The following is a 24,972-nucleotide window of genomic DNA, read 5'->3' as shown; positions in this document are numbered from 1 at the left end:
CCCCCTCCGAGGCTCCTCCCCTTCCCCGCGCCCGGTGGCCCCGAGCGAGGAGCCGCGGCCCGGCCTGTTGCCGGGCAACCTCCGCCTTCCCAGCGTGCCTCGGAGCCGCGCCCCGCCGGTTTCCGTCCGCCGCCATCTTGCCCCGGGCGCTGGCGCCGCCGCGGCCGCCATGGACGCAGGTGAGCGGTGGCGCGGCCCCCGGGCGCTCGGGTCGCTGGGTCCGGCGGGCCCGCGCGAGAGGCCGCCGGTCTGCCGCACAGGGCCGGGCGTCCTTCCCTTCTTTGCGTTGCCTGGCTTAGAAAAAGCCGACAGAACCACCCCGAACCGAACAAAAAACCACGCGCCGCGGTGTTTATTAACGCAGGCCCGATGCTGGTTCGTGTGATGAAGGCTTTGCTAAATGAGTCTGTATTTATTATGGAGAGGTACTGCTTTTTCTCCTATTTAGACATGTTCTCTCTCTTTGTCTGGCGCAAACCGAGAAAATTACTTTCCGATCTGTTGTGTGAGTCCAACTCTTACTAATTCTTTCATGTGTCAGATGACACAGGAAATCGACTTCGGTTCCAGCTGGAGTTGGAGTTTGTGCAGTGTCTGGCAAATCCAAATTACCTCAACTGTGAGTACTTTAAACATCACGATCCTGAGGATTAAATGTGGATTGATGGTGTTTGTTACGGGTGACGTTGGAAAGGGAGGGGGCCGGGTGTGCCGGGCCCTGGGAAGAAACGCGTGCAAGTCTGTAGTTTAATGTCAAGTTAACGGTATTTGTTTACCTGAAAACAGAATTTTACTAATGTTCAGAGTAGTTTCAGGTATTTAATTCCCTGCCAATTTGGATGCTACAGTCAAAATTTCATATTTAAGCAGCTGTTTTCTTCTTCGCGGTTGAATGAAAGACACCCGCTGTAAGGGAGAGGAGACCAGCCTATTATGCCTAACATCTTGACATAGTATATTCTGCTGTGTTTTTTTCATTTTGAATTATCAAAACTGGATTGCAGTGATCGCTTTAACTGAACAGTCTTTGACAATTCCTTTGTGATTTTATTTCAGTTCTTGCGCAAAGAGGCTACTTCAAAGACAAAGCTTTTGTAAATTATCTTAAATATTTACTTTATTGGAAAGAACCTGAATATGCAAAATACCTGAAGTAAGTGTTAAATCACTTAGTTTTCTGCATGTTAACGATTTGATGTTCACCTTCTCTAGTGCATTGTACTGCAGCCTGTCTGCATTTGGCTCCTGCCTGGACCCTCACCTTTGTCCTCCCCGCTGTGCGTCTGCAACACACATTGTCCTGTTTGCAGATTGTCCTGTTTCCAGTGCCAGTGTAGCAAGAACAGAAAAAGTTCTAGAACTTGTCTTTCATGAGTTGTGCATGGCATCTTCCTTTTGCAGCCTGTATCTGCGCTTCAGCATTTGTTTAAAATAAAGCTATTGAACATCATGGTACAAAACTGCTTCAGTTAGGCCCAGGGAGTACATTGTTAGAGTGACTTTGCATGTTTGTGAGTGGGCAAACTCCTTCAAATTTTAGGAAAACAGTTCTTGGTTATGCTCTTCAAATGAGCTCTCAAACAGGTATTGTTATGTATTTGTTTTAGTAAAATCTAGCCATTAGAAAAGCTACTCCAAGCAAGCGTGCATATCCATTTATAGACTGCTGTTGGCTCCGTGTTTCCTAGCCTAACACTGAAGCTGTTAAGGTACAGCCTGTGCAATGCGTACAGCCCACATGATTCAGTACTTGGGTAAAACACATACATGACAAAACTAAAATAAAACTGAAGAATTATTGAAGACTCCAGTTTTAGTGTACCTTTTAAAGTATGTTCATTTCTAATCCAGGTATCCTCAATGTTTGCATATGCTAGAGCTGCTCCAGTATGAACATTTCCGCAAAGAGCTGGTAAATGCTCAGTGTGCTAAATTTATTGACGAGCAGCAGATTCTTCACTGGCAGCACTATTCACGGAAGAGAATGCGCCTCCAGCAAGCACTCGCAGAGCAGCAGCAACAGAACAACGCCTCTGTGAAATGAAGAGCGTTTGCAGGGGGCCGCTAAGGTGTCCTTTGCGCCTGCTGAAGTGTTTACGGGGGGGGCGGGAGCTCTTGCAGGTTCCACTCCGCGTGTGTGTACATGTAATTTCGGTCAGGTGATGGGTGGGCTTTTTTTCTTTCATCAGCTTTTTTAAAGAGACAAGACTGATAAACACCCACTTCTGCAATTGATTTTGTAGCGTGGAAAATCTTGTAAGAGGATTACTTACTGTACTTATTGGTTCATCTTTGATTTTGAAAACAAAACATAGTTTTGAGGACACTGCCATTTAGGTATCTAACAAAATGTGTAGCTCTGAAGTCTGTTTTTAGGAGGCATTTTCCCTGGAGAATAAATGTGTTAAAGTGCAGCCAAGAGCTCCCTCCTGTACTGCCTCTGCAACCGCAGGATGAGCGAAGTCAGAGTGATGATATTGTACAAAATCTAAAATGTGGATTTTTGCCTTGAAACCAAGCTGTGTTATTATCATTTCTGTTCACCTGGTAATGGTTGTTGCTGGGAGCCTCACGCAGTTGTCCTTATGGCATGCTTTAGAGATGGGAATCGGTGTGAGCAGACAAGGATGCAGGAGTGGAGCAGAGATAAGCAGTAATGAATTTGCAGATACTCAACAGAAGGAAAGAGGCTGTAGCCGTATCTATCCCATTGAAGTGAGCTTACTTTAATGTTGGTTTTCTGCCAGTGAAATAGTGGCTCTTCGGCTTCTCTAAAGTACATGTACTGGAAACAATTTGTGGTACAAAAAAGGTGTAAATGCTTGCAGTATTGGAGAAGCATTTGACATTTATTCCTGTATAGTTTTTATTGTAAGAACACTGATTTCCAGCTGCCAGGGATTTAATTCTCATATTTTGGATTGTATTTGTGCTGCATTCAGCAGCTGTCAGGGGTTTAATTTTCATATTTTAGATTGTATTTATGCAGCACTCTTGTTATATTTATCCTTGTAGGAGCAGGTACTGCAACTGTCAACCCTTAACGTGATCAGTGACACCAGGACCGTCAGCATTTACCATACTCAGAGTGAACAGATAAACCATTAAACATCTCTGGTGCTGAAATTTTATCTCAACGGATTCAGTAGCTATGGAAAGTCAGATGTAGGAAGAACAAGCAGGTCTTTCTGTATCTCCTGCTCTCACACCCCCCTTTCTCACTATTAAAGATATAATTTAGCACTTAAGTCTTACTCCTCAGTAACTGTAGGGTGCGCTCTCAGTTCAGAACATGAGCTCAGCATCTTCCAAACGAGACTGTTTGCAAAGTTAAGTTTATTTGAACATGGAAGGAAAGATACCGTTTTTTTTGTTGGAGGATTTTACTGGAAGGTTTGGACCTAGAATTTAATAACATCTTGACTAGTCTGAAGTAATTAACCATTAAAGTTTTTAAAAGGTTTAGGATTCCTTGAAAGGACATTGCAAATTACTTGAGTTTAAGGTCTTCGTAAATGATTGACTGCTGGAGGATTTAGTCTTCAGTAAACAACATGCGCACCAGCTCTGCTTTGAAACATTCTTCTTCAACCAGCTTCTGAGGCTGAAAGAGAAGTTAAAGTGTTTCAGAGGCGATTCAAGAAGCGTCCCCGGCCGCGCTGGCACACCAGCGTGAGCCATGGCGACGTTGTTTGTGCGGGGAGCGCGGGGTGGGGCAGACACGCGTAAGGGTAATTCAAAAGTGCCTGGGGCTCTTCTGGCCTTGGAAGAGGCATTGCAAAGAAAGTAACGGCTAATTTAAATAGTATCCACAGGTTAGAACTTGAGCTGTAGTCTGAGTCAAGAGAACACTGCATATAACCGTATTTCACTCCCATAATTCAGCATTTGGATTTTTTAAAATTTGAGGAGCTGCAAGTCAGGGACGTAACAACATGTTAAGTATCTTCTCTACTCCTTGACCGCTATGTGCTAAGGGTACACATTTTCTTTATTATAGACAACGTTATACAGAAAGCAGAGTGATTCTCTCTGAGCCAGAGAGCACGTGGGTGGGAGCAGAACAGCTGTTCCAGTTGTCTGCTCTTGTTAAAGGAGAGGGTATCGGAAAACATGCATGAGTGATTAATGAGTTCCTGCTGCTTTCCCATCTGAATGCCTGTAGATCCAGAACAAAATAAACCACTTACTGTTCCATATTTAAGTAGTGTAGGCACTCCTGTTAATTTCAGGTTCTTCCTGAATTCATTGTTGGGATCTTTCCAGCTGTTCAGGAGGAAGGAGTTTAGTACAGGTCCTAGGGGTGCGGTTTGAAGTTAGCCTGTTAAAATTCCTTCAAAAGGATAATTCCTTTCAAAAGGATAATTCAAAGGTCTTTGCTCACACTTGCCCAACTCGCTTCTCCGAACAAGCATGCATGCAGGTAGCTCACGTTAGGGATAGTATCACAGTATCGCAGTATGTTTGGGACGGGAAGGGACCTCAAAAGATCATCCAGTCCAATCCCCCCATGGAGCAGGAACGCCCAGGTGAGGTCGCACAGGAGCATGTCCAGGCGGGTTTTGAATGTCTCCAGAGAAGGAGGCTCCACAACCTCCCTGGGCAGCCTGTTCCAGCGCTCTGCCACCCTCACCGAGAAGAAGTTTCTTCTCAAATTTAAGCGGAACCTCTTGTGTTCCAGCTTGATCCCATTACCCCTTGTCCTATCATTGTTTGCCACCGAGAAGAGCCTGGCTCCGTCCTCGTGGCACTCACCCTTTATATATTTATAAACATTAATGAGGTCCCCCCTTAGTCTCCTCCAAACTAAAGAGCCCCAGCTCCCTCAGCCTTTCTTCATAAGGGAGGTGCTCCACTCCCTTAATCATCTTCGTTGCCCTACGCTGGACCCTCTCCAGCAGTTCCCTGTCCTTCTGGAACTGAGGGGCCACAACTGGACACAATATTCCAGATGTGGTCTCACCAGGGCGGAGCAGAGGGGAAGGAGAACCTCTCTCGATCTACTGACCACCCCCCTTCTAATACACCCCAGGATGCCATTGGCCTTCCTGGCCACAAGGGCACAGGGCTGGCTCATGGTCATCCTGTTGTCCACCAGGACCCCCAGGTCCCTTTCCCCTAGTAGTGTAGACCTCAAAACTCAAAAATTTGCTTCATTCCTTGCAGAAAAGGGCAGTTCAGCAAGTTGTTCTGACAGTTTACATAACTTCCAGTCCATGAATAGCAAAGTTATATCAGCTGTTGCTATTAGAGCAGTTACTTACTAGGCTCTGTCTCCTACTAGGCAGTAGATAAATACGGACTCATCAGGCATGTTGTGAAGTTCCTTCCTCACAACTGGTTCAGCTGGGGAGTAATTTTAAAAACCTGTTAGTAGTTAGTACTGTTACTGTGCTACAGAATCACAGGGATCTACTTCGACCAGCAAGATCGACAATTAACGTTTCGTCTGCTTCAGGTAGAGATCTGTATCTTGTTCCATCTGGTTATCCAAAAGCTTTCTCCGTGTTCAATGTTGAAGAGCCTGGCCTTTGAGTAAAGGTCAATTTCTGTTTTAACAAGTAAGAAAAAACCGAATCCCCTATTTGTATGAAAGCCCACCAGAACAGCGGCACGCGGCCGCCATACATGCTCGGGCATATATGACCAGGAAGGCTCAGTGCAGTGTTTTCTGAGGAACCGCCTTCACAGCCCGCTGCCCGATACCGGCTGGCAGGTCACTTCTGCCTCTTGACACATAACGCAGAGGCGAAGGGACCGATCCTGAGATCCACATCCGATTGTTTGCCTTGCGCTACGTGCCGTTCAGTGAACGCGGCGGGCAGACCAAGCGCGGCACGGGCTGGGGCGGCAGCCAGCACCCGGTCACCCGCGATCCCCGGTACCGGAGGCGGGATGCTGTGCGGCCGCTCTGCCCCAGGAGAGCATCCCGGCGTTCCAGGGAGCGCACCGGGCCCTCTCAAGCTTCCTCCGGCAAGCGGGAAAGCGGCAGCACGTACCCGCGGGCAGGGCCGCCCGGCCGGGCCGAGCGGCGCTGGATGTCCAGGGCCACCGAGCCCGCCCCGCCAGGGCGCAGGGAGAAGGGCGCTCTCCGCTGCGGGAGGGGGCGTCCCGCGGCACTCACCGGTCACGCAGTCCGGGCACCAGCTCCTGCCCGCGGCATCCTTGTCGCCGCAGAAGAGCGCGAAGATGGGCCGGCCATGGTAGCGCTGCGCCGTCTGCACGAATTCGGGGTACCCGCGGACCTGCTTCTCCTCCCAGCCCATGGCGGCGGCGGCGGCGGGAAGGGGCGGGCTCCGCCCGGGCACCGTAGTTCCGCGGCGCCGCGGCCGCCTCGCCGCTTCCCGGCGGCCCCTGCGGCGGCGGTTGCCAGGAGCAGGTTTGAACCGCGTCCCGGGAGGCGCCGGCCCAGGCCCAGGCCCCCCGCCGCTCCTCAGCGGGCCGCTGGTGCCGGTGCCGCCCGCCCGGGGTGCCGTGAGGCCGAGGCGGAGCGGGAGCAGCCGCCGCGGGCTGTCGCCCACAGCGCCGAGGCGAGGCTGGCCGCAGGGAGGCGGCGCGGGGCGGCCCCCTCGTCTGCCCAGCGCCCGCCGGCAGACACGGCCGAGCGGGCGTCCGGCCCCCGAGCCGCGCGGGACCCGCAGGAGGTACAAGCAGCGGAGACAACGGCGCGGTAGGGAGCTGTAACAGCTGTGTTGGAGCCTGCTCATTTTTTAAGTCTCAGAGGCAGATGAAGGAGACATAAGTTTCTGTCAGTCCCCACACATCGTATTTTAAATCCTTCTCTGTGAAGAAGTTTGGGTGTGAGCATGTCCCTGATTTCCTTTGGCACCAGCGTTTTCCGTGCAGGCCCGGGTGCCTTCGGCACGGCCCTAGGCCATCTCGCGCTCTGTTTTCTTACCGTGGCACTGCACTACTTTCCTTTTAGGTCACTAATAGCTACAGAAGTTCTGCGTCAGTCTTCTCATGGTCCACAGTGTAACCTCATAGTCTGAGTATTTTACCACCCTCACTGTAAAAGATTTCTTCCTCATGTCTTGCCTGAATCTCCGCTTCTTATGTTCATAGTTGTAAGCAAAGGACAAATAACTGCATTTTCAGCATCGAGCCAATGTGGTGGGACCCAGCGAGCCAACTATGTCTGATGCTACATTTGCATTCACTACCCAGCTATACAGGAATGAAGCAAAAGCTTTACAAACACAGGTATTGTTTGACTTCTGCAGTGATGCTGAATTGCTTTTCATTTGAGATTGTTACAAAAAGGTTATTATGACCAACTTCTTGGGACAGCCAACTAGTGAGTATCAAATCTTCATACTTGCTTTCATGATGCTGTCATGCATAATCTTGACACTGCCCTTTTGTAAGGGTATAGACCAGAAACTGCACCTGTAAATATTATTTACCTGAAGAAATTTACTGTGAAGAAATATAACTCTATCCCAGTCTAAACCATTACACGTTCTTAACCTCTTACTTTACTACATGGAAGCTGAACCTAGAAACTTCGTTCTGGTACCATGTTTCAGCTTTCCATTTCTTCTTCATCATGCATCTTCATAATTTCTCCTCAGTTACCTTTGTAAATCTAGTAATGCCTTACTAAATCACTATGATATCATCATACCCAATTAGCCAACTGTTAATTGTTGTTATAACTCATTAAATTTATTGTTAGAACTCTTAAAAAAAATATTTGTGAGGGCATTCATTGTCCATCGCCCGGTCGCTTTGGAGCAGATTTTTCAGTGTGTGTACCCACCCTAAGCTGCAGATAAGTGCGTTATGTTATTTACAGGGTGATCTAAAAGCTCAATTCAAAATAATGTTGAGCACTGGCGTTTGTCTGAGTGGATGGGGTGCCTTGCGTGCATTGAGGAAGTACCAGCATGACAGGATGTAGAGGTACATCACCTGTGTAAGGTGCTCCATGTAACATCGGCTTTCTTTGCACTTCGGAACAGCTCCAGTTTAACAGAAATGTTCCTGCGCTTCCAGAGAACTTGGCTCTCAGATTCTCCAACCCCCGCCCAATTATAATAGAAAAACTGAAGGCATCCAACGCCCAGAGAACTCTGGCTGGCAGTGAGGACCCCGCCACAAGAAGCACTGGCATGTTTTCAGTGGTATCTGAAGAGAGACTAAAATTGGCTATTCAGCTTGCCAAAAGGGACATAAAACGAAGACATCTTGAAGAGCAAGTGAAACGGCAAGTGTTTGGAGGTGCCGTCGGTAAACCATTGTTGGCCCAGAAGTCACAGCAGCAGAAGACTGAAGTATTTGAAAGCCCAGAAAATAAAAATGCACTGAAGTCCCAAACTTGCTTGAAATATCAGCAGAACCTCAGTCAGCCTTCCCAAATGGAGAGCGCCACCTCTGGCGCGGAGGTTTCTCTCGGCACACCAGGTGCGGGGAAGCCCGTGCCGGCTGGTTTGGGTGCTCCCCCCACCCGTGCCACAGGACCGGACCCCAGGCCAAACGGGAGCAAAAAGGAAGATGGAAATCTGCAGGAAGTCCGACGGCTGCAAAGGGAATTGAGGAGCTATGTCCAGAAAATTGAAGAACTGACTAAAAAAGGTGTAAGATTGAGCAATAATAATGTTATAAAAGTCTACAGCAGTTTGTTGATTTGTTTTCCTTTCTGTTTTTTTTTTTGGCTTAGATTAGAATCTGTGCTTAGTTCTGGATTTTTGAGAACTATCTGCTTTTTTCAAAAGTAGATTAAAGCTAGAATGCGTAGCCAGTTTAGGCAATAGCAGGGTTTAATATCTCTGTTTGTGGGGAGTTCCAATCCACCCTGCAATACAGGATATTAGTGGTAGGCTATTTAATGTGGGTGAAAAAGTATCTGTGTGTGTAGGCCTATTGGCCATGTAGAGTTAAAATCTCTACCGCGCGTCGCTGCCCGGGGCAGCCCTGCAAATGTATATTGTGTGTTGGTTCTGCACGAAGGAGGCTTATAGCTAAATTATGTTTGTTATTGTGGCTTAAATGGGACTTTCACACATCAAATTAAGACATAGAACTTTACATTTAATGCTTTTTAGGGGGAGAGAGAGAAATTTTAGATCCTGATAAAGAGCAACAGCTTTGTGCTAGGAGACAGAAACAAGCTGCACGATCAGCTCGGATGCTGTATGTACTCCGGCAACAGGTAGGAAACAGCATTTTAAAGTGGGATGTATAGTAGCGAGTTTATTGTGATGAATTTGACAGAAATGAATTGAAACAAGAAATTTGATCAGGTCATCTCTGAACTTGCATGGCATTCTAGTTTAGATGTGAATGGTGTGACTGGACAGAGAGATAAGCATTACTGTTGGAAAATTTGGACTTTCACTCAGATGTTACAGTGAAGAGAAATTGTTCATTTGTAGATATAGAGCTAATTCTGACTGACTTTCTCCTCTCTCCCTCCTTTCTTGATAAACAGGTAAAAGAAATTCACGATGATTTAGAGAAACTGAGTCCTCATAAAATCAAACATACTAAAAAGGTAAGATGTAGTTATTCTTCAGGCTGTGAGTAACTTGTTGACAGCAAGTTCTCTAGCAAATGAATTAGGTTGTGTAGGGCACACCTGAGCCCTGCCCAGAAGGGAGATTTTCTTTGCATCTTGCACCGTTCCTCTCATCCTCGCAGGAGCATGTCTCGCGCGGTCCGATACTGCCTCTGCTGCTTCCCTTTCTCCTCAGCTCTCATCGGGCACAGAAGCTGTAGCTGTTGAGCGTTTATGTTTCATTTTTCCAGTCCCGAGCAGCATCCAGGTTGGCAGCAGCACACAGAGGAGCTGTACGAGCCTTGCAGGCCTTTGCCAGTCAGTTCACGGACCAAACAGAGCAGCGGGCTCCTGCCCACTACAGGGAGCTGGGCAGTCTCATTCGGCAACTGTCTCTCTGTTCCGCCAAACTAGAAGTGGATTCTTCTGTTTCTGACATTATCATAGATATTTTGCTGCAAGTTGAGGTAGGAAAAAACACTTTGTTTTTGCTAAGGCAGAAAAGATGTAGTGAAATATGAGACTGCAGACTGTATCATGTGCTCCTGAAATGGCAGAATATCTTACTGTTGGTTTTGTGGTGTGGGTTTGTTTTCTAATGTATAAATATGCTTCCAATGTTCCCAAGTAATGGTGGTCTAAAATAGAGTTGTGTCCTAAACACTGAAGCTACTCGCTGCTGTTCTTGTTGATGCTGTTCCTATCTTTCTTGGCCCTTCTGGTAGAATGAGGACTGGTAATGATGGTGGTAACACAAATACCAGCTCCTGATTTGTTGGCCATTTTCAGGACTGAAATAACCGCACTTTATACACTGGTGTAAGTTAAGGTGATTATTGTTTTGCAGTGCATGCTTTAGTCATCAGGACCGGTGATGAGCGTCTGGGCGGTGGTGGGTGCAGAATTGTTCTGGCAGAAGATAAAGTTGTAGCTACAAGAGTTACTTAAGCTCTGTGCCCTTCCGGTGGTTCTTGTTGGTGGTATCTGATGTCTTAAAACGTGTTGTTGGTATAATAGACAAGTTCTGCTTTACATTTCCTGCTGCAGTTCCTATTTACAGGATTATTTCTTTTAAGTAAGAACCTATGTAACCTGAACTATTACGAAACCAGTATTCAATTAATTTGACTATAAGCAGCCGATACAATAGTCATAAGATAATTTATTTTCCTTAAAATACTGTTCTAACTGTAAGAGCTGTGTTTTCATTTTTACTGTTCTGAACAGTATGAGAACAGTAGCAGCGCTGGCTGCCCGGCAACAGGGAAGGAGGTAGAACTGTTTAATTTTGGACTTGGCACTGGAAGAAGTTTCTGTCTGTCTTACCATAGTCTGGTTGGCTTTTTTTTTAATGTCTGTGGCCTTTGTGTCCATTTCTTTTTGAACATGCTGTAAGCAGATAATTTGCTGGAGTCAATTGTAAATACAAAATGCAAGCCTTTTCTGTAAGATTTAAGTTAATAATCTGAAGAAACTTGTGCATGAGCAAGCTATCAGGAATAATCACTACCACAAAAACCAAAACCACACCAAAAAAGTTCCAACTATTTAGAATCTCTTGAATTTGCTTCTCATTATTACATTGGGTTTTTGAGAGAGTAATTACAATTCTAAATACTTGGTGCAGGATCTGGATTCACTGCTGGAAAAGAAACAAGCACCCCAAAAAGTGAAGAAGTGTATTTCAGCCTCTCAGGGCAAATCTCCAAGGAACAGTGACACATTTGCACCCCTAAAGGAGCTTATACCTCCAAAAAGAGAAAATAAACCTCTCATCTTAAAGGGACAGCATGGACCAGAACCTAGAAAGCTTCCAGCCGCCAGGGGTCTCCTGACTGGTTTGTATTTTGAATTATTCAATACGCATTTGACACAGTCTGCCCCAGTGTGAGGAGGATGGAGCCAGACTCTCCTCGGTGACAACCAGTGACAGGACAAGGGGCAATGGGTGCAAACTGGAACACAGGAGGTTCCACTTAAATTTGAGAAGCAACTTGTTCCCGGTGAGGGTGGCAGAGCCTGGCCCAGGCTGCCCAGGGAGGTTGTGGAGTCTCCTTCTGTGCAGACATTCCAACCCGCCTGGACACCTTCCTGTGTAACCTCATCTGGGTGTTCCTGCTCCATGGGGGGATTGCACTGGATGAGCTTGCCAGGTCCCTTCCAGCCCCTCACATTCTGGGGTTCTGTGATTATTATTGCCTAGATGTCCCAAGGCAATTACTACCAAAAGGCTTTCCCTTTATTTTCATATATGTGTGTATTTTCAAATATACATATAAAAATATGTATATGCATACAAACCCCCAAATCTTCTGTTCATTAAAACAGTGTGATAAAGCCTATTTAATAGTTGTCAGGAAATACAAGGGGTTTAAAAATTATTGTCTTTGATTTTTTTAAATTATGCTAGAGCTTAAAAGTTCATGATTTGCTTTACCTAGCATAACCGAGCTATCAAATGTAGAAATGAAGATGATTTTTGCCTCTTTCAGCTTACAGTTGAAAGTTCATTTACTATTTTTGATACAGATACACGTCGGTACGTTACAGGTGTTTCAGCAGTTCAAAAGGCAAACAGCTGTGCTCATATATTGCACAACGAATTCAGAGAAGAAAGCGACCCGCCCGCTCCGGAGCGAAGCGCCGCTCTGCGAGGAAGCGCGGGAGCACTGGTGAGAGCCAGAGCTGCAGAAAGAGATCCCGTCCTTGAAAGTGGCCCTTTGAAGAAGAAAGGTGTGTTATTACCTGCAAAATCACAGGTATGGGAGTGATAAAAGGATTAATGCTTGCTTCCACTTGTCCTCTGGGATTTGTTATATAATGTAAGACACTGTCAAGATTTGCACTTCCTCATAATTTTTTTATTTTGAGCTAGGAGGCATAGGGGATAAACTATGTCATCTACTACATGATTTCTTGTGGTTATGACTGTTTTATCAAATGTTTTTGGAAAGTAGTGTTATTATTCCTGTACAACTTGAAACAATGAATAACAGAATTAGCAAGGAGAGCTTTCACCTAACCTAGTTTCATGTTTGAAATTAGCATGGTTATTTATGAACTTGAAATCAAAGCTGAAATATCTTCCTCTTATTGGTCATCTTCTGCCATGAAGAATGCATTCAGCAGTCATATTGTGCTAATGCTAATCATTGGTAGGAGGGTTTGTTAAGCGTCTTCGTGTTAGGATGTGTTCATTGATTACAGAAATTGTCAAACTTCACAATACCAATTCTGGCTTCTGATTAAGTCCTTCTTGCAACCAGCAAGAGGCTTCTGTCTTGCAAACAAATGAGTTCTTTAAAGAGTATTTCAAACTGCTAAATTTTACAGATAGTTGGCATTTATATTAAATGCCTTTTTAAAAAAATCTTCCACAGAGTATCACTCTCAACTTGAAAAATCAGATCTGATACAGTAACACAGATGTACACATGTGTAACTTTTACTGCTTCCCATATCTATCTGTCAGCCAGATTTTGGGCTGGAAGGTTAAGCATTTCAGTAATTCATGCTGAGGGGACTAGTCGAAGTGTCTGTGTAGCAAATACAGATGTGGCAATAGTAGTTTCATGGCTGAATAAAATGTTACCTTGGCAACCTTCTAGATTTCAAAATAAGTTTTTCCCCAGGAAGCGCGACATTGGACAAATTTGAACTGTTTACAAAGCAATAGCTGCGGGATTAAGCATATGTTCTGTTCGGGCAGAGCTGTGCTTCCTTTTAGATCAGCTGTACAACCTCCACATATGCTGGCTGTGCAACAAAGCCAGCCGGCACGACTTCAAGACAAATTCTGAAGCAGAATGCTTCAGAATACTTGAAAAATTCAACAACTGGAATATATGTTTTTAATGTGATTGTGTTAATTTTGAGGGAATGCAGAAATCTCTAAAATCAAGGCGGGTGCGGCCTCACGGAAAGCATGCCCGATTTCAAGAGACAACTATAGCCTTCCAGCTAAAAGAGAACAAACGCCTTGTTAAGGAGAGCAGAACAGCCTACACGCCTCCAAACCCTCCGTCTGCACGTGCTCCACCTAAACGGTACGTTCACAGCCTGGTGGAACCTCGCTCTCCCCGAACGCGGCAGTGTCTGTACTGGTGAACAGGATGGATTTGCCTGGCTGTCAGACCGTGAGGGCAGGTGGCGCAGCACAGCTTACTGCTGGCTGGTTGTGTTCCTTTCCCACTCAGCACAAAGTGGCCTTGTTTGTACAGCGTCGCTTTGTGCTTCTTCCTGGGTCAGGTCCAAGTACTGTCTGGGAGTCAGAGGCTAAACTGTGCTGGGCAAGGCATTGACAAAACACACAGCATGTAGAACGGATGTTCACTGCACTGCATTAAGAGGGTAAATAATTATTTCCCTGTTCCAGAAACACAAAATATATATCTTTGTCCTAGCCAGTAACAGTGCAGGTTTGTCTATTTTAAACTATATTCAGCATCCGGTAGACCAGGGCTCCCCAAATTTAGTTTGCTTTGGGACTGCTGTCTGTGGCAGTTGAAGCAGGAGATGCAGCTGCTGATCCGCTGCAGGATCGGTAGTATGCAGCGTGCACGGTAAGATACGGAGCCTGTCTCTGCGCACCGTTTGTGGGTAGCCATGAAGTTGCTTGTTTGCCAGTAGCAGAAACATAATTGAAGATCCATGGCTCCCAACAGCATTTCTTGGCTTATATGGTCTTAACATCAGTATTAGTTTTCTTTGTGAAGTTTTCTGCAAGTTTTCTAAACTAATACTCAGAATCATGGGCCCAGAGAGTGCTGGTGAATGGGGCCGCATCCAGCTGGCGGCCAGTCACCAGTGGTGTCCCCAGGGGTCAGTGTTGGGTCCAGTCCTGTTGAACACCTTTACTGATGATTTACGTGAGGGGATTGAGACCATCATCAGCAAATTTGCTGCTGACACCAAGTTGGGAGGGAGTGTGGAGCTGCTGGAAGGCAGGAGGGCTCTGCAGAGGGATCTGGATAGACTGGAAAAATGGGCTGATTCCAATGGGATGAAGTTCAATAAGGCCAAGTGCCGGGTGCTGCACTTTGGCCACAACAACCCCCTGCAGCGCTCCAGGCTGGGCACAGAGTGGCTGGAGAGCAGTCAGACAGAAAGGGACCTGGGGGACTAATGGACAGGAAGCTCAACATGAGCCAACAGTGTGCCCAGGTGGCCAAGAAGGCCAATGGTGTCCTGTCCTGTATCCAAACCAGCGTGGTCAGCAGGACAAGGGCAGTGATCCTTCCCCTGTGCTCTGCATTGGGGAGGCCACACCTGGAGTGTTGTGTTCAGTTCTGGGCCCCTCAGCTCAGGAAAGAGATTGAAGTGCTGGAGCGGGTCCAGAGAAGAGCAACACGACTGGGGAAGGGACTTGAACACAAGCCCTATGGGGAGAGGCTGAGGGAGCTGGGCTTGTTTAGTCTGGAGGAGAGGAGGCTTAGAGCTGAGCTCAGCACTCTCTAGAACTACCTGAAGGGCAGTTCTAGCCAGGTGGGGATTGGTCTCTTCTCCCAGGCATTCAGCAATAGGACAAGGGGCCATGGGCTTCAACTCTACCAGGGGAAATTGAGGCTGGAGATTAGAAAGCAATTATTTGCAGAGAGAGTGGTCAGGCATTGGAATGGCTGCCCAGGGAGGTGCTGGACTCGCCGGCCCTGGAGGTTTTTAAACTGAGATTGGACATGGCACTTAGTGCCATGATCTAGTCAATGGACTGGAGTTGGACCAAGGGTTGGACTGGATGATCTCTGAGGGCTTTTCCAACCCAGTCGATTCTGTGATTCTGTGTGATTCCATTCTTCAGTTGTTAGAATGTGCATTTTGTAACCCTCTATGTTACTGTTTTATTTTTGAAGACTAGTGTGGCCTGAAGCAGAAGCTTCAAGAAGAGCGAAGGTTCTAACTGACCTTAGCAGAGGAGAAATGAAAAAAACACAAAAGTTAAGGTAATGGCTTTCAGCAACTAATAAATGGTGTCAGATCTGATAGGGTTTTCTCCCCACTCCCACCAGCCCCCTAAAAAGTACATTTATTTGTTTGGTTTTTTGAAATTATTGTAGTCACGCCAGGTTTAAGAATGGCATTTTCATTTGTTCTTTTTTGTGTAGGTCTCGAAGTGCTTCTCCGCCCCTGTGTGCAGACAACGTTGAGAAGGCAGCACGGGAGCGCTCAGAACCGCTGCTAGATGGGACACAGGTAGTACGGTCAGGTTCATGCCACTGTCTGAATGATGCCGTTGGGGCTGTAAAACATTTGTGAATGGGCAACACACAGCTTCTTTTCAACTTAATGCAAGTCATATTTATGTAGTCAGCCCAGTTTTGGGTGTTTGGAGAGTGCATTTCCATTTCAGTAGGTGGGTCTTGAATGATTGTGATTAACTTTGGCAAAGCTGCATTTTTTTTTGTTAGCTTCTTGTCAAGCAGATGCATTTTTAAGTTGTTGAATGGTCATAACAGTTCCACGCTGATCGTGGCTGGACTTGACAAGATTATTTTAATAATTCTTATAATACCAGTAATATTAATGACTAATAATACAGAAAGCTTGATTATTATGAGAGGATTTAAATTTTATTTATAAGATCAGTCTCTCCTTGGAAAACAAACTGTCGTTTGAAGAATTCTTCATTTATACCCTACCTTTTAACTCATGCTGCTGAGAAGGTATATTCTATCTGTGTGTCATAGAGTAAAGCTGTTTGACATTTAAGATGAATTTTTATCTTTGCCATGTAGCAGAATGCATCTGCAAAAGTAGTACTGATTTCATGAACTTAGCAGTTTCAACTTACATAAGCCACATCATTAAAACGGTGTCACTGAATGGGGATGTGTGCCTCTAAAGCACGGTTCTGTAACCAACAGGAAAAAATGAGGAAGCTCTTTCTAACATCATCTCTTTTGTATATTTTTTTCTTGATGTGACCATGAACATATGAAATTGCTTAAGGGGAAAAATGTTTTAATATAAAATAATACAGGTAAATAAACAGTGATATTGTACAGTGGCTAACTGGTAAAACTGGACACAACTGAAAGCTACAGGTGTGGCCTGGATCCTATTATTTACTCATCAGCACCTGGAGCAGCTGTGGGACAGTGCCTGGATAAGTTAAATGTGTGTGATGTTTTGTAAGGTGGGAGCTGTCACTTGAATTCCTGGGTGATCTCTGAACCGGTGACAATTTGTCTTCAGCTTGGGAACACGGTTGTGTAGCAAGCTTTTTCCATATTCACTGGTTTGACTGGTGGGAACACACTAAGCTGTTTTTATTGATTTGGCCTATTGTGTGGGTGGAAGGACAACAGGAATTTATTTGCATTTTCATTGAAGGGAAAAGTTGAAATGACAGTTGGATTATTCCGTGTCAGAAATGTTTGATTTGTAAGCGTTCTTCCCCCGGTTGTTTGGTTTGTTTTCTTGCATTGGCTGTGTGGTGGGGGGATTTTTGTTTATTTTCTGATTTTTTTAAAACAGCACGTTGCGGCAAGTGCAGATACTCTGAGTGGAAAGCTATTGGATGATCTTTTGGAAGATACTGCTGGGGAGCTGTGGAGCACGGAGCAGCGTGGGAGACTCCAGGCCAAGGCTCTGCCCCTGGCTGGCGCCTGCACTCTGGAGTCCATGTTGCAAAGAATGGAAGAAATTGAAGTAAGATTTTCTTTGTTGGCTGGTCTCATTAGTGCCAGTTTCCTGTTTACTGCCCATACCCTCTAATATCTGTAAGTATCTACATTCTTAAATGAAGCAAGGTCTGACTGGACCAGTGTGCGAATTAAGGACTTGGATGGAGTTTGCACTTCAGGCAAAACATAGTGTAAGAATGGAAGAATGTTTGCCCTGGCGGTTTTGCTGCTAATGTTAGACTCGGTAGACCTGAGTTTGCTTCCCACTTCAAGACTTTGTGGCTTATGTCATCATATGTCAATGGGACAATCAGTATGGCGATTATGTTGATTGTCTCACAGATTTTGAAGTATTTGAATATTTATGATTTTTTTTTTCCTTTTTTAAAATACAGAATCCTGGATTCTAGTAGCATGAGCATCTCAAGGAAATGTGCACTTGCAGTCCAAAACATTTTACAGGGCAACATGAAGAAGTCAGACAAATACATGGTTGTCTGTCCCTGTATTTATCCATCTTTCTCTGTAAATGTCAGTGAGATGGGTTCACAAGTTGGAAGTGTAAGGCTCGCGCTGTGCGGTGTCCTTGTCCCTGTGAGGTTCTTCAGCCCGCGTTTGAGTTCACTGTGGTGCGGCAGGAGCAGCAGCGCGAGGGCTCCGCGGTTGCTCCGCTACCTGCTGTTGGTCTGCAACGGGAGGAGCTGACGTGCTGCTGACAACTTGCTGAGTCTTTAAGTGTGGCATTTGAACAAGATGATTAGCATTATTTCACCTCCCTGCCCCTTTTCTGTGTTAACTAGGCAAAATGAGCCTCCTTTGACCAAAGAGCATCATGACCTGCTTTCTTATTGAGTGATAACTGGTACAGCTGAACAGCTGGGCATGTGTTGATTAATTGATTTTATATGTTCAAAACCAGAAATACCAGGAGGCTGTACGCAGGAGATTTACCCAGGTCGTGTACTGTGATTCGGAGTTCTGGGCCCAGGAAGGCAGAATGGGTAACTGTCTTTTTGAAGCAATTTGTTTCTCCTGTAATCTGTGTCTTCAAATTCAGATATTTTGAAATCAAAATAATTTTAAATGTTATTTTCTTCCTTCTAGAACAACAAATTGAATCAATAGCTAGGCGGCCTACATCTCCTCATCCAATTCAGATAACCAAACTAATTGGACGCACAGAGCCAGAAATGGACATTTTGTCTGAAAAACGTTTTGATGGCAAGTAAGTAGAATATTCAGCCTTACGCTGAACTGTAGTGCATGTGAGGTGTGTGTCTTCATTATAGGGTTTTAATTACAGAAAAGTATGAGTACTATTTGAAGAAATTTTCTGATCCTTCAAAAAGATACTTGAAAATCACGTTCTGGCTTAATGACGATGTTATGTTTCCAGTGATATTGATGAAAACAAAGAAGCAGAGGAGAAATTGCAGCCTGGAAAGGACATTCCGCAGCCCTTGGCTCAGAACCCTCTACAAAAAGAGTGCTGTGTGTGTCTCTCTGTGCCGAAGCATATGCTCCAGAGCATCTTGGATTACAACAGCAGATACGAGCATCACTTAAGGCTCATTTCCCATGAGGCGGTAGGCAGTTTCGATCCATGGCAGATCGCTGAGAGGTATACAAACTCTTCTTGTGGTTTTGAAGTGAGTGTGTCAGCTGATGAGCAGGTTTTTCTGTCTTTATTCGGGAAAGGAGTGGGGAAGGGGACATTGAAATTCCAAATGAAAAGCCAGAAGCAGTCTGTGAGGGATTGCCCACAATTGCCTGGAAATATGATGTACTTCAGAAATCACCTCTTGGTCTTGTAAAGTCCCAGCCCCCCAAAAAGCCTGGAAATACAGGCTGAACTTGAGCCTTGCTAGTCCTGTTCTTTCAGAATTAAAGAAATACGGGCACAACATGAGTTGACATAGAGGGGACATTAATTCCCTGCAGGGTGGAAATCAGAAGAATTCTGAGTATCGGAGGAGATAAATGGAAGTAGAAAACTCTGGCGTATTAAGAATTACAAAATCTAACTTCAGTGGTTGTAGATGGAGTGGTTTGCCATAATTGTCCGTATTGGCAGATTGGACATCAGGCTTAATTGCCAAGAGTTTTCCAACTTCTGCTCACATTTTTAATGCCGTAGCATCGAAATCAGTGATACAGCTCATTTGAGTAACATTGGGCATCTGCATCAGAGTTTCCAGGAACAGGTCCTGCAATATTTGAGATGACTTGCATGTATGAAATTAATCGTGTCTTGACGGTTTGCCCAACTCTGGATAAGTAGGCACATTTTCAATAAGTGTGGTTACACGACTGTATTTGAATCTGCTGAACTGAACCACTGAAATATGCCTTGTCCGTCCCCAGCGCTCCCGTCCGGCGCCCCGGGCCGCGCTCCCGTCCGGCGCCCCGGGCCGCGCTCCCGTCCGGCGCCCCGGGCCGCGCTGCGCTGCGTGGCCGCCGTGACCGCGCAGGTCGGGTCGGCGCCCTCCAGGGCCGGCGGCAGCGAGCTGCTCCTCCTAACCGCCGAGCTCCACTGCTGCCCTTTCCTGATTCGGGTTGTTATCCCAAACCAAACCACAAAGCAATCCGATATCCAGCATGCCTCCTTGACTTACTCTTACCACCAGAGGGCATTAGAAATAGTTTTATATAGCATAGTATCACAATGTTGAAAAGAAACACTCCCATCCTGCGCTCAAAAGGTCTTAGAAAGACTAACTTTATGATATTTTAGAACATATGCAAAACTGGGAAGTTTTCAAGAGGCCAGTAAACAACCGTGTTCTTACACTAAATAGTTTTCCCTTCTGTAACGTCTGCTGCGGTCTAGAGATCAATGAAAACTGAAAATTCTGGTCTCGCTTTTCCTTGAAGGCCACGGCGCTCGGTAGGGCTTGATTCGGTGGCAGCTAAATCGAGATGGTGCTTCCCATTTACTTCAGCGGCCTTTGGATGAGCACCATGCTGTGGCACCTCCTGTTCCAAAGGCAGGATTAGTATCTAAGAGTTTGAAACAAGGAAGCAACTGGGATCTCTCAGCACTTTTGAGCCTCAAGTATGTTCTTTGCTATGAAGCAGACTGAGGAAGGGATTTCTGATATCTTATTGAACACATATCAGACCTTTTCTTGGGCTAAGCAGTAAAAATAATGGAAAAACATGAGTATTGGCCTTTTAAAATCAGGTCATTGATATCAATGGAATGAATGACTGGAATTTGAAATCTGACTTTGTGAACTTTCTCCCTGTCTCGATCTCCCGCCCTGCCCGCCAGCCTTGCGGAGCAGCTCGCGGAAGCAGCGCTGCGTGACGTGGCCGCCGAGCTGCAGGACGCCTGCGAGGAGTACGCAGAGGCCGTGTTTACGTCAGAGTTTTTGCAGCCGGTGCAGTGAACGCCCTCAAACCTGCCCCATTGTCAAACGCAACGTCAGCCGCAGTCCAACAGACTGTCAGATGATCTCATTTTCATGTTTTTTTAAAAGTCTGTGAGATTCTGTTCATCAAATAAATTAAGTCAATCAAGGATTCATCTCAGATTTTTATAAAACCATTATCACAATGTTTTCCTTTTCGGACTTTATTACACTATGCTTATGAGGATTTTTTTTTTTGTAGCCAGTGTTTCAAATAGAATGAACTGTTACAGGTAAAGTTTATATATTTTGGTAGAAATGCTGATTCATTTGTGTACCTGTATAACTTCGTTTGTTTGTACGTGTGATCTTCTTGCTAGAATAACATGCTGAGAGGAGGACTGCGTTCAAACAGTGCCGTGGACTCAGCTGGACTGTGCCTCAGTTTTCTGCTTAAAAATTGAGAGAATCTGACTTATCTACCTCATAACAGAGCTATGGGTTTTAGTTTATTCTTCTTGGTAAAATGCATTTAATATATGTGATAGTTGTGTCAGAAGAAGGAAGCATTTCTAAAGCCGAGATGGAACAATCTAGAGTAAAATCTGTTTTGTTTGCTGTATAGCACTTTCAGTGTCACGGAAGACAGACGTTGCCTGCCCTCCGTGCCTGGCAGGCGCGCTCGGGTGGGTTCTTTCGGGGTGGCTGTCCGAAGGAAGGATTCTGGCGGCGCAGCGCTCAGCAGCTGTGAGCGCAGCACGGCAGAGCCTCCGGGCGCCCTGCGGCCCGCCCCTGCCCGCGGGGCCCCTGCCCGCTGCCTGCCTGGCCTGTCTGCGTCCGGTGACCCGTTTCTCCAGTGGAGCTCAACTTATAACACAAGAATTTTTAACCTAAGGTTTATTTAATTTCCTCCAACTGGAACATGCATTTTAAAACTAATTTTGTTTTTAGTGAAACCTGGTTTACTGGTTTGTTCCTCTTGAAATTTACACTAAATGTAATGATGTAAACGATGTGAGCCTGGTTTTAAGTCCAAAAGGTTAGAGTCATAGTGTCTCTATGTGTGCGTATATATGCCTGTGAATGTATTTTCAAGACATTTTAATTTTTAATAAACAACACTTGTTTCTTAGGACAGAACATAGTTTAATGTAAGATGACTTCCATCTGAACCCATTTGGAATAGCCAGCGCCCAGCGCTGTCATGCATCTGCGTCCGTACTTCTTTAAAGCTAAGTCAGGGGGGACTACCAGAAGCAGCTTCAGATTTACAAGTATTTTTTGGCATAGATAGTGAAGAATACATTTTCTTGGAGACTGTTTCTTATTGCTGAAAGTCTTTAGGAACAGGTTAGATAACCAAAACAAGTATCGACCTGGTATTGCGGAGGATCCTCTTGCGTGGGTCTGGAATAGATTTCATTGTAAGATCTTTGCAGGCCTGGTTTTTCCTTGATTGTTTATGTGCAAGTTTCTTCGTTGTCATAGCTGTGAGAGGGATGAAGCAAAAACAGGATGAAAGACTTCAGTGGTTCTGTAGATGTGTGGATGACTCCAACAAATAGAAATCATAGTGATGTACAGCTGAAGTAGAATTAAAGTTCAGTGGTTTGGAGCGATGTAGGGCGTGGCTGTAGAAGCATGTCAGAGCAGTCTGGTGCAAGGGCAGTGCCATATCCTGGGTGCACCAGCAGGCTTTGATTGCCCTGACTTGGCCTGTCCGGGACCTCTGCCCGTGGCCAAGAGCGCGCGAGTCCCTGGTCCCCGCTGCTCCGCAGGTGCAGCCGCGTGTCCCCTGCTCGTCCAGACCCGCTGCGGCTCGCCCTGGTGACGCCTGGGCTGCCAGTGGCACCTGTGCCTGTCCGCCCTGCCTGCTGAGGGACCGTGTCCCGCGGTGCCGCCGCTCCCCAGCCTGCGCCGCGGGAACCCGGCCCCTGCTGCCCTCCCTGGGGGCGGCCGCGCTCCTCCCTCCTCATGGGTGACTCTGGGAATCTGTCAGAACCCTGACGACAGGACTTCGCATTTGCATTCTATGAGCAGCTCCTGCAACTCCCAAAAACATGCAATCCGCTCTGTAAATATTTAACTGTAGAAATTAAATCAACGTGCTGCTGGGAGTGAGGTAGTTATGGCAACAGTGTTTTTTCTACCAGTGCTTTGGAGCTACTTTTTTGTATTAATGCTGGACCTAGTTCAACTTCCATTAGTGTCAACGTAAGAGCATAATTGAACTCATTTCTTCTCTTTATCTTGCTTTGTTTCTGGGTTACTCCTGGAGGCTAACTTTCTGCATATCCTGCTTCGCTATGGAGTACTTTCCTTCCACTAGGAAAAGAAGTGCGGGTTTTCTGGTTTGGTTTGGATTGGGGTTTTTTTTGGTTTTTTTTTGTATGTCATGTCAGTCAGTTATCAGCCAAATAGAAGAACTGCTTCAGTATATCTGCTCAAGGTATGTTCTGGAAGAACATAATAGTTTTCAAGCATATTCTTCCTCAGAAGACTCCGCATTCTCTCTTGCAGCATGCTTGAAGTACTAGATTACACTTCTGTTCTAGGATGGTAGTGTGGTGTGAGAGAAGAGAAGCAGGCTGAAGGACAGTGGTCCCAACTGGTCATTTATCATCAGTTGCCTTGTGCCTCACCTGTGTGTTTGCACCTGCCTCGACCCTTGCGACACTGCTTTACAAATCAGAGCACCCCGAGCCCGAGTTCTGCAGCCAGAGCCTGGGCTTCGTCCAGCCCCCAGCCTGGACTTCTAGGGAACTTTCTGATTAACGTTGAGATTTTTCCCTCTCCTTTACACAGGTAGAGATTTTTTTTCACTCCTCTTATTAGGGACAGAGTGGATATTGAAATAGACAATGCGGTCTCTGTGTGCATCACAAGGACAATGATAACTGTTAATTGACAGGAAGCTCTGAATACCTTATTATAGAACTGTAAACAGTGCAGAGAAAAAAAACAATCTTCATAAATTTACTCATGAAATCTTGCTTAAATCCTGTGATGTTAATTCTTACCCGCTTTCTTTCCATCTGTTTTTATTCCCTATGCTTCCTCCTCGTGTAGCTATCAGCACTGGAGAGCACTGCAGTTAAAACAGCAAGTACCGTTTTTCCTTGCCTGCATTTAAGAAGGCCTCAGCCTGGCCATATTGATCAGTACAAGTCTTCTGCTCTCATAGACCTTTAGTTCGGCAGCCTCTAGCTACTGAGAAGCCTGGAGGCAGGAGGAAACGTGTCTCTCAGGTCAGAGCCAACGAAGAAGTCAAGCAGAGGAGGCCAGCTGGTTCAGGACTCAGCAGTTCTTGCTTCTGCAGCTATTGACAGCTGTTTGACCATGAGTTAGACCCTGCTTCTCTACAGAGCAAGACCTGTGATATTGTTAGGAACATTTTCATTGCCAGGCACAGGTTTGTCTGGCTGCCTTGTGTCTTCTGTGGACTTTTTACAGCCACACGTCCAGCTTCAGCCACAAAGCCGAGTAACCCTCATGTCAGGCAGCGCGGCCTTAGCAACAAGAGGCCTTTCTGGTGTCCGGGATTAACTAGAAGTAGCAGCAATCTGGCAACATCGTAGCCTCCCCGCCAAGCCGTGAACTCCCGTGCTGGCCACCGGCCTGTGCCTGTGGGGAGCGTGAAGTCTGTGTTGGGACGACTTGCCCATCCATTGCTGTCTTCTGTTATGCCTCTGTGGATTATGCTTTTGTTCCCTTTGTTTTTCGGCAGAACGCTGCTCTAAAGGGTTGGCCTCTGACACATCCTGGCTATTTATTTATTTATTATTTTGGCTGTGGGTGACATATAAACTATTTGAAGTTGTGTTGCCAAGAGTTGCCATCTCAAGGCTTGTTTCTGGATCCTGAACAGCTTCTTTGGCAGGTGGCTGCTGCCAGAGAATTTCGCAGCCCTTCCTTGTAAAGCAGCATAGTGCAACCCATTTCTGGCGGGCGGCTCGTGTGCGGTGCCGGGCTGTGAGCTGCTCCGCCGCCTGCTGTTTCCTCTGACTCAATGTGGTGTCTGCTCCCTGCGGTGACTTCAGGCAGGATATAGGAACTGAGCCTAAAGGGTTCTTCTGGCCATCGTTGCAGCCTCATGAGCCGTTTCCCCTGCGTCCCACGCTGCTCTATCACTGCAGTTCCACAACTGCTGATGGAACTGCACTCAGCATCAACCCCTTCTTGAATTAAGCAATTATCTTCTGACTTTGGACAAATGATGTTGGCTCTAGAGCGCAGATTCTCCATTTCTCTTACATCCTCAACAGTCCTTGTTTGGGCACCAAGGGCTGCTTAAGCCAGACTGAACCGAGTGTCGGCTGGCAGAACTCAATAGAATCCGGCCTTGAATTCAGCCCTGGAGATATTAACCAACGAACCAACCAACCAACCAACCCTCGTCTTTGCTGCCTTGCACCTTCAGAGCGACTTTCCCTGCCCAGTACAGGCAGGTGTGGATCTTTAGGTGGGCAGATGGTTTCAGTGAGGAGGCACCGTTGTC

General features: G+C 46.0%; 3 protein-coding genes across 11 annotated transcripts; 2 read left to right on the top strand and 1 right to left on the bottom strand.

Annotated features, from left to right (window-relative positions):
• On the top strand, positions 1-4,199 carry MED31 (mediator complex subunit 31). Of its 2 annotated transcripts, none has more exons than XM_065036544.1 (4): positions 1-179; positions 542-619; positions 1,057-1,153; positions 1,852-4,199. In XM_065036544.1, exons 1-4 carry the CDS (start codon positions 170-172, stop codon positions 2,042-2,044), a joined length of 378 nt encoding a protein of 125 aa, XP_064892616.1. In that variant the 5' UTR covers positions 1-169; the 3' UTR covers positions 2,045-4,199. The 2 variants fall into 2 exon arrangements, with proteins under 2 accessions (XP_064892616.1, XP_005503320.1); XM_005503263.4 differs by lacking the exon at positions 1-179 and adding an exon at positions 186-425.
• TXNDC17 (thioredoxin domain containing 17) lies at positions 3,320-6,707 on the bottom strand. 3 transcript variants are annotated; one of them, XR_010467280.1, is made up of 4 exons: positions 6,125-6,707; positions 5,265-5,346; positions 4,191-4,333; positions 3,320-3,604 (listed from the first exon to the last, which is right to left on the bottom strand). XR_010467280.1 is itself a non-coding variant. In XM_065036543.1 (4 exons), the coding sequence occupies exons 1-4, from the start codon at positions 6,705-6,707 to the stop codon at positions 3,536-3,538; spliced, it is 810 nt and encodes a 269-aa protein (XP_064892615.1). In that variant the 3' UTR covers positions 3,320-3,535. The 3 variants fall into 3 exon arrangements, 1 of the variants encoding a protein (XP_064892615.1); XR_010467281.1 differs by having other exon boundaries at positions 4,191-4,297; XM_065036543.1 differs by having other exon boundaries at positions 4,191-4,266.
• Positions 6,432-21,614, top strand: KIAA0753 (KIAA0753 ortholog). Of its 6 annotated transcripts, none has more exons than XM_065036526.1 (15): positions 6,432-6,670; positions 7,066-7,203; positions 7,965-8,577; positions 9,048-9,154; positions 9,434-9,496; positions 9,751-9,966; positions 11,127-11,337; positions 12,029-12,258; positions 13,385-13,545; positions 15,349-15,438; positions 15,601-15,688; positions 16,973-17,146; positions 18,041-18,122; positions 18,226-18,346; positions 18,518-21,614. In XM_065036526.1, the coding sequence occupies exons 2-15, from the start codon at positions 7,135-7,137 to the stop codon at positions 18,933-18,935; spliced, it is 2,643 nt and encodes an 880-aa protein (XP_064892598.1). In that variant the 5' UTR covers positions 6,432-6,670; positions 7,066-7,134; the 3' UTR covers positions 18,936-21,614. The 6 variants fall into 6 exon arrangements, with proteins under 6 accessions (XP_064892598.1, XP_021144453.1, XP_021144454.1 ...); XM_021288778.2 differs by having other exon boundaries at positions 13,376-13,545; XM_021288779.2 differs by having other exon boundaries at positions 6,505-6,644; positions 13,376-13,545.
• Positions 21,615-24,972: the final 3,358 nt, after the last annotated feature.

This window comes from Columba livia, chromosome 20, assembly GCF_036013475.1.
Source record: "Columba livia isolate bColLiv1 breed racing homer chromosome 20, bColLiv1.pat.W.v2, whole genome shotgun sequence".
Taxonomy (NCBI): Eukaryota; Metazoa; Chordata; class Aves; order Columbiformes; family Columbidae; genus Columba; species Columba livia.
This window is presented reverse-complemented; position numbering and strand designations above follow the sequence as displayed.

What these genes read in the sequence shown, in the direction of transcription:
- TXNDC17 (XM_065036543.1), bottom strand. Translation starts at nt 6,707, where the DNA reads ATGAGCAGGCTCCAACACAGCTGTTACAGCTCCCTACCGCGCCGTTGT. An exon ending in GTGCCCGGACTGCGTGACCG is followed by an intron (nt 5,347 to 6,124) that starts GTGAGTGCCGCG and finishes ATTACTCCCCAG; the next exon opens with CTGAACCAGTTGTGAGGAAG. An exon ending in CACTACTTAAATATGGAACA is followed by an intron (nt 3,605 to 4,190) that starts GTAAGTGGTTTA and finishes CTTCTCTTTCAG; the next exon opens with CCTCAGAAGCTGGTTGAAGA.
- MED31 (XM_005503263.4), top strand. Translation starts at nt 401, where the DNA reads ATGAGTCTGTATTTATTATGGAGAG. An exon ending in TCTGTATTTATTATGGAGAG is followed by an intron (nt 426 to 541) that starts GTACTGCTTTTT and finishes TTCATGTGTCAG; the next exon opens with ATGACACAGGAAATCGACTT. An exon ending in AAATCCAAATTACCTCAACT is followed by an intron (nt 620 to 1,056) that starts GTGAGTACTTTA and finishes ATTTTATTTCAG; the next exon opens with TTCTTGCGCAAAGAGGCTAC.
- KIAA0753 (XM_021288778.2), top strand. Translation starts at nt 7,135, where the DNA reads ATGTCTGATGCTACATTTGCATTCACTACCCAGCTATACAGGAATGAA. An exon ending in AAATCAAACATACTAAAAAG is followed by an intron (nt 9,497 to 9,750) that starts GTAAGATGTAGT and finishes TCATTTTTCCAG; the next exon opens with TCCCGAGCAGCATCCAGGTT. An exon ending in GCACGTGCTCCACCTAAACG is followed by an intron (nt 13,546 to 15,348) that starts GTACGTTCACAG and finishes TTATTTTTGAAG; the next exon opens with ACTAGTGTGGCCTGAAGCAG.